This window comes from Macrotis lagotis, chromosome 8, assembly GCF_037893015.1.
Source record: "Macrotis lagotis isolate mMagLag1 chromosome 8, bilby.v1.9.chrom.fasta, whole genome shotgun sequence".
Taxonomy (NCBI): Eukaryota; Metazoa; Chordata; class Mammalia; order Peramelemorphia; family Peramelidae; genus Macrotis; species Macrotis lagotis.
The window spans coordinates 176,533,503-176,547,274 of record NC_133665.1 but is presented as its reverse complement, the minus strand read 5'-3'; the positions used below and the strand labels follow the sequence as shown (position 1 = coordinate 176,547,274).

At 38.5% G+C, this 13,772-nt stretch overlaps 1 protein-coding gene across 3 annotated transcripts in view; it reads left to right on the top strand.

The window, feature by feature from the left end:
• ABHD6 (abhydrolase domain containing 6, acylglycerol lipase) overlaps window positions 1-13,772 on the top strand; it is a 56,669-nt gene that overhangs the window by 30,259 nt on the left and 12,638 nt on the right. For 2 of the 3 annotated variants that reach the window (XM_074198874.1, XM_074198876.1), the window contains exons 6-9: window positions 1,446-1,603; window positions 5,352-5,406; window positions 5,586-5,686; window positions 8,577-9,989. In XM_074198874.1, coding sequence (XP_074054975.1) covers window positions 1,446-1,603; window positions 5,352-5,406; window positions 5,586-5,686; window positions 8,577-8,753 — 491 coding nt within the window. In that variant the 3' untranslated portion in view covers window positions 8,754-9,989. Of the gene's footprint in view, window positions 1-1,445; window positions 1,604-5,351; window positions 5,407-5,585; window positions 5,687-8,576; window positions 9,990-13,772 lie in introns of those variants that run through there. The other variant, XR_012471041.1, reaches the window with a different exon arrangement.

Here is a 13,772-nt window from a genome sequence, read left to right as displayed (position 1 = left end):
CTTTTCTCTATCTAATTGCCCCTTAGATATCTTCTTCCTTGTTTTTTTTCACATTACTTATCTATTACCCATCAATCAAATTTGCAATATTCAGTATAATATCTTTGTGACCCTTCCCTGGCCATTATTCACCATTAATTGAATTGTCTGCTCAATTAGAATGTAAGTATCTTGCCAATAGGATCTCTCTCTCTCTCTCTCTCTCTCTCTCTCTCTCTCTCTCTCACACACACACACACACACACACACACACACACACACACACACAAAACCCAAACTGTCTTGAGAAGATATGGGGAGTACAAATGGTAGAAAGCAATATGAACAAGGTGGGGATGACATTTTTTGATGACACATGGGTCAACATATAGTAAAATAGACTTTATATCAGTACAGCGAGGAATAGTGAGGGTTTTTTCATAGATGAAATCATCAAGGATTGGTTAAGAATCAATGAGCCCAGGGTCATATAGCTTCTGAGGCTGGATTTTAACTCAAATCTTTCTGATTCCAGGTCCTACACTCTATACACTACACCACTTAACTGTCTTAATGAGTAAAGTATTAAGAAACAAGATTTGAAGCCAGGTCTTCCTGATTCCTTACCCAGCACCTTATTTACTAAGTTGTTGTTTTTTTAAATAAGAGACAAGTCTAATCAAGTACAACTGCCTTCTAAAGATCTTTCCCAGTGCCCCCACCACCACCCAGGACCTTCCTCTGAGATGACCTATCATTTACATGTGCTAAATTTTTTTGAACAGACATAGGTTTTTGCCTGTCTTCTCCTATTAGAATGTAAGCTTCCTGAGAATAGGAGGTAATTTTGTTTTTCATTGTCTACCCATTGCTTAGTACCATACATAGGGAGGGTTTAACAAATTCCCTGGTGACTAAAAGCTTATAACAGGGACAACCAAGTGACATAGACCAGCCCTGGAGTCAAGAGGACCTGAGTTCAAATCCAGCCTTAGACACTTAATAATTACCTAGCTGTGTGACCTTGAGCAAGTCACTTAATCCATTGCCTTTCCAGAAAAAAAAAAGCACAACAAAAGCTTACAAGAAGAAGATATTGAATAGACTCTCAAACCTCTTGGTTACTTTTGGCTACTTTTGGTTACTTTTACTAATTTGCTTTGTCTCTCTGTCTTTTTCAGTGTCTGTTACAAGGGATGATGTCTTGTTGAGTAATGAGTGGGGAGGGAAGTATTTGGGGGGGGAAAGGTGATATTAAAAAAGAAGACATTAATAAAAAGAAGATAAAATGTAGAACAAACCAGAAAGCACATTCTTGGTTACAGGATTGAGCATGTTCCAGGATCCTGGGTTAACAGGCTACCTTGAGGAGCTGTAGATCTGGGAACAACAGGTGCTGGACCCCTGGGTAGGACATGCATGGACTGGGTCAGGTTCACTGAAGTCTTTTGGTTTGGCATTCGTAGGCCTGCACATCACCAATGAGAATGCTTTTGTGCAGCACCTCAAGGAGCTGAATGAAACATTTGCTGTGGATAAGATACCCTTAATCCCATCAACCCCAGAAGAAATGGCCAACATGCTGAAGCTGTGCTCCTATGTCCGGTTCAAAGTGCCACATCAGGTGAAAGCTGGGGAGAGGAGAGCTTCCATTGCCTGACAAAACCCAGCAGGATCTTAGAATTTCAGCTTTGATCAGGGAAATTGGTTCTGGTGTGAGAGTTTAGTTCCTACCTCTAAGAGTCACTTTTGTGACCTTAGACAATCATCTGACTGATCAGTGGCTCAGTTTCCTACTCTGTCAAATGAGGAGAGTTGGGCTAGAGGCCTCTGAAATATCTTCCAGCTTGAGGCCTATGATCCCAGAATTGTAAGGGACCGCCTCCCCCCCCCATTGGGGTCATCTAATCCAGACGATACTTGATCAATCATCCACTCTTTGCTCAGTTCAGGCTTTGCCTAGATTACTTCCAGAGAGACCCCACCCCTCCCTCCCAAAGTAACCCATAGTCTGACTGGAGACAGACTTCATGAATACCCAGGATTCTTCTCAACCTTGGTCTCTTTAGCAGTCACCCTGAGCAAAATAGCCAACATCTTAAAGACCCCTAGAGGGGTTGGTACAACATTTTTATTTTTTAAAAAAATTGCTGGATGAAAACATTAAAAAAATTTAAACATGGACATCTGTTTTGCTAGACAATAAGATATATTGTGAGGGATTTGTTTTCTTTGCTCAATAAGGGTGGAAGCTAGTGGGAAGGCTAGATTAATTTTTAAAATGCTTATTGTGGAAAAAATATAAAAATTCATTGAAAAATTTAATTTTATTAAAACATTAATTGGTATGGGGTAGCTAGGTAGTGCAATGGATAGAGCACCAGCCCTAGAATCAGAAGGACTGGAGTTCAAATGGGACCTCAGACATTTAATGCTTACTTAGCTGTGTGACCTTAGGCAAGTCACTTAACCCCATTGCCTTGCAAACATCCAAAAAAAAATTAATTGGTAACAGGCAAGGCAAGAGGGATATCAAGAATCTGTTCTTAGCCTAGTGTCAATGGAAATTTTTATCAATGTCATTGACAAAGTGATTTTTTTTTATGGAGTCATAGTGTTATTTCGTAGTTTTCAGACATATCTGACTCCTCCTGACTCTCTTTGGAGTTTTCTAGGCAAAGCTACTAGAGTTGTTTGCCATTTCCTTCTTCAACTCATTTTACAGATAAGGAATCTGAGGCAAGCACGGTTAAGTGACTTACTGAGATTCACACAGCTAGGAAGTATCTGAACCCAGGTATGAATTTCAGGCTCAGAACTCTGTCCATATAGAAGCATAGAGGACTTTGAAAATATGAAAGGTGGGGTATGCAATAAAGAATTGCAAACTGAGGGGGTTCCCCATTAATTGGATCCTAATTAATAGACCCCCTTCTGGGAGTTCCCCATTAATTAAATGGGTGAACAGGTTATGGTATATGGTTGTGATGGAGTACTATTGTGCTATAAGTCATGGCAAAGGGAATGGTTTCAGAAAAACCTAGGAAGACTTAGATGATACAAGTGAAGGAAGTAAAATCAGGAAATTAGTTTATATAATGATGACATTGTTATGAAGAGAAACAGCTTTTAAAACTGATTAATTTAACGATCAGACATGATTACAAAGGACTTCTGTTGAAATCTGCAACTCACTTTTCACTGAGAAGTACTGAACTCAGAGGGCAGATTGAGAAATGTTATTTTCAGATATAACAAATGGGGAAATGAGTTTTGTTTTGACTATTCCTATTTCTCACAAGAGCTTTGTTTTTCTTTCTCAATTAAAGAACAGGGACAAAAGGTCAGGGAGAGAGAAGTCAGAATTTTCTTGATAAAAAATTAAAAACAAATATAAATAATAGATTTTATGTCAAAATGGGACTAATTTTCAACTATAAACAAGCATTTTTATTTGCTTATTTAGTTAAATTTTATTTTTTCAATTAATTGGCAATGTTCAAATCAGTTAAATTTTTTAAAATTAGATTTTATTTTCACCTTCAGAATCTTTCCCTCCCACTTCTTCTTCCCCTCCATCGAGAAGGCAACAAAAAGAAAACCTGTTACAAACGTGTGTAGTCACACAAAACAAATTCCTGTTTTAACTATGTCCAAAAATAAAATGCTTCAATTTTCTTTCTGATACCATCATCTCCTTATTTAGGGGTACACAACATGCCAGACCAATTTATTTTTAAAGCTTCCAATCTCAGCTTTCCTAAGTAGACATTTATGACTATAACTAGGGTGCAGCATTTGTAGTAATAAAATAGTAACGATAATAAAAATAATCGTAATAATAATAACTAGTGTTATATGGCACTGTGTGGTTTCCAGAGGATTTTACATATGGCATCTCATTTGATCCTCACAACCACCCTGTGAGGGAGTTGCCATTATTAGCCCTCCATTTTACAAGTGAGGAAACTGAGGTATAGAGTGTTTAAGTAACTTCGTCAGGGTCATATAGCCTAAGTAAGTGTACAAGCTGGGATTAGTACATGAGTCTTTTTGACTTATTATGTCTCTACTTTACATTAGAGTTGGGAAAGGACTTAGAACTACCCTAGTCAATAAGTCATTTATTAAGCCCATGTGCTGAATGCTGGAAATAAAAGAAAGGTCAAGGATATTCCCTGTGTTCTAGGAGCTCAAAGTTCCACAGAAGAGTCCCTTTGAGATCAAGTGACTTGATCAACATGATATAGCCTTTGATCCCCTAACTCAGTTCTCTGCCTTCCACTAGCTTGGTACATTTTTTGTACCAGCACCTAGACTAGAACCAGACTTCAGGAAGGGCCCCAGCAACTTTACTAATGCATTTACATTTCAAACTGAGATGAGGCACTGTCCAATGTGGTCACCATATTGGATGTTATACTTGTTTTCCTTTTCACAGAAAAAAAAGAGTCCATAGATGGGAAGAAAGAGACCGGGTATGGTTGCAATAACTATAATACAAATATAAAAATACTTAAAATGTCCTTTTAGTTTAAAAACCAGTTCATTTTAGGAAGCTTTTAAGACAGGAGTTCTTGACATGGGGTTCTAGGTAGATAGATTTCAGAAGATCCATGAATTTGAATAGGCAGAATATTATAATCCTTATTTTTACTCACATGGTTTCCTTTACATTCTAATATATTTTATTTTACGCCTTTAAAAACTTGATTCTGAGAAGTTACTACAGGGACATGCTTGTTTGGATTAGATGAAATGTTAAAATAATTATAATAATAACCAAAATCTTACTTTACATTTATTTATTGGTTCAGTGACTTAATATTATTGTGTTACGATTCTGCAGGCTTTATTGTTATTAGAAAAAGAACAGTGCAATGAAGGAAGGGAGGCACATTGGTTGTACTCCACAGTGAAAGTAATCTTTTATCTAGATGGATTATAAAGCAACAATTTGATAGGTCACAGGAAAGAGTCACTGTGAGAGCATCAATAAAATCACTTTGGTATATAGCAATTAAACCCCTAATGATGTTATGAGAAGCATTCTTGGGACTGAATGATTTGATTTTGTTAAAAGCAGGGCTTTTGACACTTACTAGGTGACCCTGAGCAAGTCATTTCACTTGTGCCTCAGTTTTCTCATATGTACAATGAAGATGAAAGCAGCAACTACCTCCCAGGGTGGTTGTGAGGATAAAATATGAAAAAATATTTATAAGGCATTTTGAAAATCTAAAAGTGTGTTATAAATGCTTATTATTATTATTATTATTATTTCTCAACTCAGTCTCATTTCAAAAGACTTAGATCAGTCAAGATATTAAAAACATTGTTTTTATATAAATATATATATTTTTTCAACTTAGATTCTACAGGGCCTTGTTGATGTTCGCATTCCACACAATGATTTTTACCGAAAACGTAAGTAACACTGCCTCATTAAAAACTGAAGTCATGGGTTTTGGTTTTGTTTTTTCAAGTATCTGATTTTGGTTAGCAAACTTTTTGTTGGGCCATTGTAAGACTGCAGTTACATCTCCCAGAATAAACAAATCTTGCTACTCAAAAGTATATTAATTTGTTTTTCTTCTTCTGAGAAGTGTTTTTGGAAATCGTAAGTGAAAAGTCAAGATACACACTCCAAGAAAACATGGAGAAGATTCAAGTCCCAACACTAGTCATCTGGGGGAAGCAAGATCAGGTATATCTTCCTATGTGTTTATGCTTGAGTTGGGTTGATATAACTTCTGTTAATTTCACTGTAGGAAATATCCTTAAGGCATGAGTGGTCGTTTATTGTAAAATAATCCCTCATTTTTATTTACTGTAGAATCAGCAGAATGGCTCCATATTAGAATTCAGTGTTTGTACCTAGACTAGGTATAGAAGTTAGAAAAGTGACGTTCTTCTCCTCCCCACCTAAACATCTCTTCTCTCTTTTTTTCCTGGAAGTTTCTTTATGGGTCTTTTACTTAAGAGATACGCAAAGTCCATCTTAAGAGGTCAAGGAAATGAGGTCAGAATAGAGGTAGCCAGAATCAAGAAGGTCTATATTCAGACCCCTTCTTCAAACACATAATAGTTGTATTCATTTGGGCAAGTCCCTTAATTTCTATTTGTCTCAATTTCTGCAGCCATAAAATATGGGATAATAAATAACACCTACATCTCTGGTTTGCTAGAATAGCTAATGAGATGCTATTTATAAAACGTTTAGCACAAAGTAGGTGTCATACTGTTGGTAATAGTAGGGCTAGTGTCCAAGAGAACTTAAAGTAATGGGCAGTTTATTGAACCTTGGATGATTTGAATATTATCAGTAAAGAGATGAGAGAATGTCTTCTAATTGGTAGTTTCAGATGAGCCTTGCCATGTAAACTATCAGTGAAATATCAGTGATAAATTCCATAACATACTGTTAAGAAAGATCACAGAATCAAAGTGCTAGCTCTGAATAAGAATCTTTTCTATATCATGTTATATCTGCATCTAATTCAGTAACTGACCCATAATTAGCTTTAAAAACTACTGAATTGAATGGAATATCCAAGAAGTCATTCAGCCTTTGAAGACCTCTAGTGAAAAGGGAGTTATTACCTTCCAAGGCAGTCCATTCCACTCTTTTTTTTACAAGGGAATAAGGGTTAATTGATTTGTCCAAGGTCATACAGCTAGGTAATTATTAAGTGTCAGAGGCAGTTTTGAATTCAGGTCCTGCTGACTCCAGAGCTGGTGTTCTATTCACTGCCACACTTAGTTGCCCTCATTCCACTTTTATCAGCAATTTTATGATCACTGTTTTTAAATGTACTGTGATCTACCAAAAAAGTGTATTCTTTAATCACTCAGTCAAATTTATACCCTCGCAATTCATCTGGTTTCAGACTTTCCTTATCTTTTGAATTTATCTAGCACTGAGAAAAGATTATGAAGCTTCCTTCTATTATGTTACTATCAAAATTGCAATTGCTCTAGCTTTTCTCTTCCTAGCTCAACTGCTTTGCCATCTGTGCATATACATTTTTTGGTTGTTGTCCAGTCTGTCTTTCTTGATTTGATCAGTTTTTACCCTGATTGGTTACTTGGCTAGTTTTGCCTTATCTGAGATAATGAATTGTTGTGAATCTTTTTTTGTTTTTAGTCACCTGAATCATAATAGATTTTCTGAGGGTAGTCTTTCATTTTCCCAGTTCACTCTTGGATAACTTTAATGATTGATCCTCACATTGAGGCCCAATTTGTTTTTTTACAACTCTAGCACTACATTCTGCCCTGTGGGACCCAGCAAAACAAATCTAAATTATTTTCCATGGGGTGGTAGCCCTTTTTGCCTTGAAGACAGATATTGTATCCTCTCTCCCATTCCCCCCAAATCTTATCTTCTCCAGGCCAAACATGGAATGTTCCTTCAACTGTTCCTGATATGCCCTGGTCCAGTCCTCTCTTGATTGTGATAAACCTGCTCCTGAAATGAGCACAATTTCCATAAATTGTCACATTCAACAGGACCACCATCTGCCAAGTCCTGAACAAAGTTTCTCTAATTACCTCTGCCTTGTACTTTTTCATTTTCTTTAATGTCAAACTGTTAAACCAATGGGCTCATGCACTTGATATTCTTCCTAAAGCAACTTCTGAGGTTAAAAATCAATTACTTTGTTACAGTGGGAAGAATGCTAACTGTAGAGGTAGAGGACTCAAGTTCAAATCCTACTCCTTTATTTATTACTTGGAAGGCACCAGGCAAATTGTCTCAATTCCCTGGGCCTTAGCTTCCTCATCTGCAAAAGGAGGGGACTGGACTAAATGACCTTTGAAGTTTCTCCTAGCTCTATATCTGAGATATGTCAAGGATCTTGGAATGGGGGCAGGATTGTTTTTGCCTTTAGAGATGTAGATAATGACTATCTTATCTAGAATGAGGGCAGGACTCAGGAACTTCAGAAAGTAGATGTAATATATAATCCAATTCAGAAAATGAATATTTGTGACAAAAATTAAGTAGAATGGGAGAATAGCAAGAGAATTCCCAACAAGAAAACTGTTCATTGGCTTTAGACTTAGAGATCCTGGATTCAAATCCTATTTATCGCTAAGGTATTGAACAAATCACTAAAGTTCTCCCTGCTTCTGCTTCCTCATTTGTAAAAAGAGGGTGTTGAACTAGATGACTTCTGGGTTCCCTTCCACCTCTGGATCTGGGATTCCCTTTGAAAAATCTCCAGTCCATGGGAGTTTTGCTCTTTGCTCTTTTCTGGGTTGTTCTTTGTTTGTTTTTGTGATTCACTAGTAAAGAAAACTGTTGATTTAAGGAGGCAATGAAATCTGCTTTGAGTGGTATGTTAGTACTCAGACCTATGGATAATTTCTTTGGGTAAAGAGCTCTCAATGGAAAACTCCTTCTATCAATGCAGATCAGCATTTTCCCTATAATTTATTTTATAAGAAAATTGTTTGGAGCCCCAACTTTCCCAAGGTGATGCAACAACATGGATTGTCAGAGGAAGGATTTGAATCTAAGTCTTAGGACTCTTAGTCTAGTGAGAATGTGATGAGATATCCACATAACCCTGAGTTCTTTTGCTGCTCAGGTCCTAGATGTATCTGGAGCTGACTTGTTGGCTAAGGGAATCTCCAACTCTCAGGTGGAACTTCTGGAGAACTGTGGCCACTCTGTGGTGATGGAGCGGCCCCGAAAGACAGCCAAGCTCATCGTGGAGTTCTTATCTTCTGTGAACAGTGCAGCCAACAACAAGAAGCATGATTGAGCTTCCTTTGGGATCCAGCCCCTCCCTCATATCTGGTCAAATTTCAGAAATCCGATGCTCTGTTCGCTTCTCAGGGATCCTGTACCCAACACACAGGTGAAGTGCCAAAGTCCCTGTGGAAACCAGAATCATGATCACTTTCTAAATTATTAGTACTATGGCGCTCTGTTTCCATAAGGGACCAGAGAGAATTTAATTGTTTTTTAACAAAGTGGAAAATCAGGTGGAATAAAAGAAATTGAGCCATGGAATAGACAAAGAAGTCTTTTACTTTCAACCAGCTGACAACACAGGGACAATTTTGTGCCAGCTGACCATAGTGGACTGTAACCTTCAAATCTGTATCAAGTCCAAGAGACCTTCCTTACTGACTGAGATGTCACAATATTTCTATTAGAACTTTTTGCCTTGCATGATAACCCATTATGATAGGAGACAATCTTAAGTTCTGGAACCCACAGCATTAATTTCTGCTCATGTCTGATTTATTGAAGCTGTTTCCAGAGACTTTGAGAAGAGAGCCATTTATGAGCTGAAGCACCAAGACTGTCTAATCTAAAATGTTTACAAGTGTTGGAGAAGAGAGAGGTATTAAGCTTGGGATCAGCTCTTAAGGGTACTTATCTTAGCTGTGGGTATGGGTCAGCCTTTGAAAATAGACAAGCTAGTTGAAGGGTAATGAAAACCTGGTTGCCAGGTATGTCCCTGGAATCATTAGTTTTTCAAGAATTGGGGCCTAATTAGCAAACTAAGCAATAATAATTTAGGTAATGATGCAAATGATCAAATTAAGGTTCCATCTTACACAAACAAGTGACTTGCTTCTTTTCTATTAACCCATGCTGCTGAAAATCCTTGGATGTAAATAATATGTTGATACTACTGAATTCTATGAATTCTCCGCACAGTCATAGGACTGATGACAAGGGTAACAGCTGTAAAATTTTCCTGAAATGATATAAAGTGATGAATTTGATCAGGACTACATAGATGATTCTATTTTCAAACTCATAAGTGAGCTCATGTGTTTGTTAAAGGGGGGGAAATGAGTGTGTTTATAGAAAAGCAGGGTGGCCAGTCTAAGTGATTTCTAAGTCTTGTTTTGTATCCTGTTTGTAATTTGTAGCTAACTGAAATGGTCTGTCTGGAGTAAAAAAAACCAACCTGGTCAAACTCTACCTTATTGGCCTTTTCTGTGTCTGTAAATGCTAATTCTGACCTATCTTTCTATGTTCTCATTAATATATTAAGGATTGATGATATTGGAGATATGGAAACTCCCCTTCCCTGTTACAAAGGCCAGCCTAGTCTCTACACTTGGTTTTAGACAGTTGTCTGAGGCCCAGGGGTTGAAATGACTGGTTCATAGTCATGCAGCATATGGGGAGGGGAATGGGGGAAGAGGGGAAGTTCATGGGATGGTGGAGAGAAAGCACAGATTTGGAGTGCGAAGGCCTGGGTTTGAACCCCAACTCTCTCACTATTTACCTCTAGACCTATTTTTCCATCCATAAAAATGGGAGAACTGGACCAAGATAACTTTCAGGGTCTCTTCTAGTTCTCAATGATTCCTGATTCTGGGTCCTTCACTCAGTCACTAAGCTGTCTTCCCCAGCCTCACCCCCAGCAAATCTCCCAGGAGGACATCTTCTGAACATTGATTTGCAATAAATAAAACCTGGGTGTTTAGGCTGCTTGGAATTACCCTCCCATCTCCTAATCCTGCCTTTAGTCCAGGGGTGGGGAACCTTTTTTCTGCCAAGGGCCATTTGGATATTTATAATATCATTTGAGGGTCATAAAAAATTATCAATCTACAAATTGGCCCACTACATTTGGTCTGACATTTAATTATTTCATCCTTAAAAAGTTCATAGATTGGGGCAGCTAGGTGGCGCAGTGGATAGAGCACCTTCTCTGGAGTCAGGAGGACCTGAGTTCAAATGCAGCCTTAGACACTTAATAATTGTCTAGCTGTGTGGCCTTGGGCAAGTCACTTAACCCATTGCCTTACAAAATTAAAAAAATACCCAAGGAAAGCACATAAATTGGGGTAACTAGGTGGTGCAGTAGATAGAGTATTGGCCCTGGAGTCAGGAGGATCAGAATTCAAATTCAGTTTTTTTTTTTTGTAAGGCAAATGGGGTTAAGTGGCTTGCCTAAGGCCACACAGCTAGGTAATTATTAAGTGTCTGAGCCCGGATTTGAACCCAGGTACTCCTGACTCCAGGGTCGGTGCTTTATCCACTGTGCCACCTAGCCGCCCCTCAAATTAAGTCTTAGATATTTAACAATTACCTAGCTGTGTGACCTTGGGCAAGTCACTTAACCCCATTACCTTGTAAGAACAAACACAAAAGCTCCTAGATTTATTGAATTTCAGGTCCTACCTGCCAAGGCAGCTCCAGACCAAATGATTTCACAGGCCTTACATAGCCCACTGGTCAGATAGTCCTTACTCCTGCTCACAGGCTCAGGTTACCCTGACCATTTTGATGTGAAGTCCTAACCCTTCCTCCCTCACCCTGCCTCACTCCAATACAATTTACTTGCAAGTCAGGATATCCCCTTTCTGATGTCATTTGTCCTCAAACAACTAGGATCTAGACCAAGCCCTTTATTTTACAGATAAGGAAGGAAGGTCCCGATGGGAGTTAAGAGGCAGTGGCAGGACAAGATTCTGGGACTCTAAACCCAGCTCTTTTCCCACTTTTCTCACTTTCTATTTCCTTCTTTAGGGTTTCCAGTGTTAAATAAAGCAGAGGAGGCAGCAGGCGCCTCAGAAAGCCTCTTTTGCTTGGCCCCTTGACTAACCCAGTTTGGTCTTTCCCAGGCCATGATGAAATTGTTTGTAAAACAGATGACACAGCAAAAGCGTGGCCTAGAACAAGGGTCATTTGGGGTGGTCTTGAATTTTGATCCTTAGGGATCATAAATCTAGTGCTGGAAGGGACTTTAGAAGCCATATGTTCAGCATCCCTTCCCCTATGGTGGAGACTTGTCCAAAGTCACACACGTAATAAATGACAAGGACACAATTTGACCTTAAGGTCTTTTGATTCTGGAACTAACAGTTACTGGCAAGATTCCACACTCCCAGGTGTTCTGGGTCCTTCAGTCTCCAAGGAACCTCTTTCCTACATTCCCACAACCCACCCAGTGTGCTGAGTCATCTTCTCTATATGATAAGAGTGACATATGGGCTGTCCACAGGCTGGATTGTCCAGAGTAAGGTTGATCATTTTTTCTTTTTAGGTTTTTGCAAGGCAAATGGGGTTAAGTGGCTTGTCCAAGGCCACACAGCTAGGTAATTATTAAGTATCTGAGGCCGGACTTGAACTCAGGTCCTCCTGACTCCAGGGCCAATGCTCCATCCACTACTTCCCCCCCCCCCCCCCGGGGGTTGATCATTTTAAATGACATTCAGTATTCTTTGATCTGGTCAATACTTTTGAGAGTAGCTCAAACCAGATTAAGATCTAAATGGGAAATCTTTAACCAAATAGATAAAAATACAATAGAACATCATGTTAGTATGTGATTTTCTAAAGCAATATGCAGCCTATAGGACACTTATGAATGGTTTAATGGCCTGGTTCTATTTGAGTTTGACACCCCTGGTTTAGACCTTGAGTTCCCAGAAAAGTCTTATTGACTTGACTTGGTCTGTCCAATGCACAGACTTTGCTTTTTAGCATTATCAGACTTTTAACACAACCCAGTGTTGTGGGGAGCAAAGACTACACAACCTTTCCTTGTGTCAATTAACCTAGAACAGCTAAGTAAGTTACACCATCCTCTCTCCGGGACTAAGATAACAATTAATCTGAGTTCAGCCTTCTTTCAGTGTCATGTTTGATCACCTTATTGTCTTCATTGTGGCTATAGTTTTCCTGTCAATCGATCAATCCATTCCCAAGCTGCCTGTTGGTATAAGAAAGTCAAAAAATAATCACTTCCCTCAGGGAGCTTGCACCCTAATTAGGGAATTTCACAGACACACACACGCGCACACACACACGCACAAACACACGCACAAACACAGTGTTTCATCCTTTGCTCTTGCCTCCATTCATGTCTTTCTACAGTGGCTTTCCAACAGGTAAGTCTTCTGTGAGTATGCAAGATCTGAGAGCATTTTCTCTGGGCCTCTTCATCCCTAGGTATCACAATCCTATACCCACCTCTTGATCCTCCTGAATAAATCCAACAAATCCCAAGAGCTCGCCCCTGCGGTCTTAAAATGATTAATCTCCAAACCTTCAAAATCTAGTAAGATGTTTTTGACTTTTTTTTTAAAGCCTAATCTCCCAATGAAAGCCCAAAGTGGGGGTTAGTCCTGATTATGAAATTTCATGACTCTTCCCTAGCATTCTAAACTCTTTGGGCACAACTTTTTAGCAGTTTTTCTGACTGGCTACATTCTTTCTCTCTCCCTTTGTAAAAAATTTAAATATTTATTTTTCCAACTACATGCAAAGTAGTTTTCAACAATCATTTTTGTTTTACATTTTTCTTCGTCCCTTCCCTCTTCCATCCCCTGACAGAAATATAGGCAATCTAATATAGACTATATATGTATCACCATGCTAAACATAAATCCATATTAATCATGTTAGGAAAGAAGAATCCAATCCAATCAAAATAGAAGAAAAACTTTAGAGACAAAAAATAACATAATACATAAGACAGCTTTGAAAAACTGAAGGTAGTAAGCTTTGGTCTGCTTTCAAACTCTGCAGTTCCTTCTCTGACATGGATGATATTTTCCATCACCAGTCTTAGAATTGTCTTTGATTATTGTGCTACTGAAATGAATAAGCCCATCATAATTGATCATCACCAATGTTGCTGTTAGTGTGTACAATGGCTCTGCTCATTTCAGTCAGCAACAATTTATGCAAGTCTTTCTAGATTTTTTTCTGAAATCCCATCCTTCATGATTTCTTATAGAACAATAGTGTTGTGAGGTAGGGATCTGATTTTTTTTTTTTTAGATTTTTCAAGGCAATGAGGCTA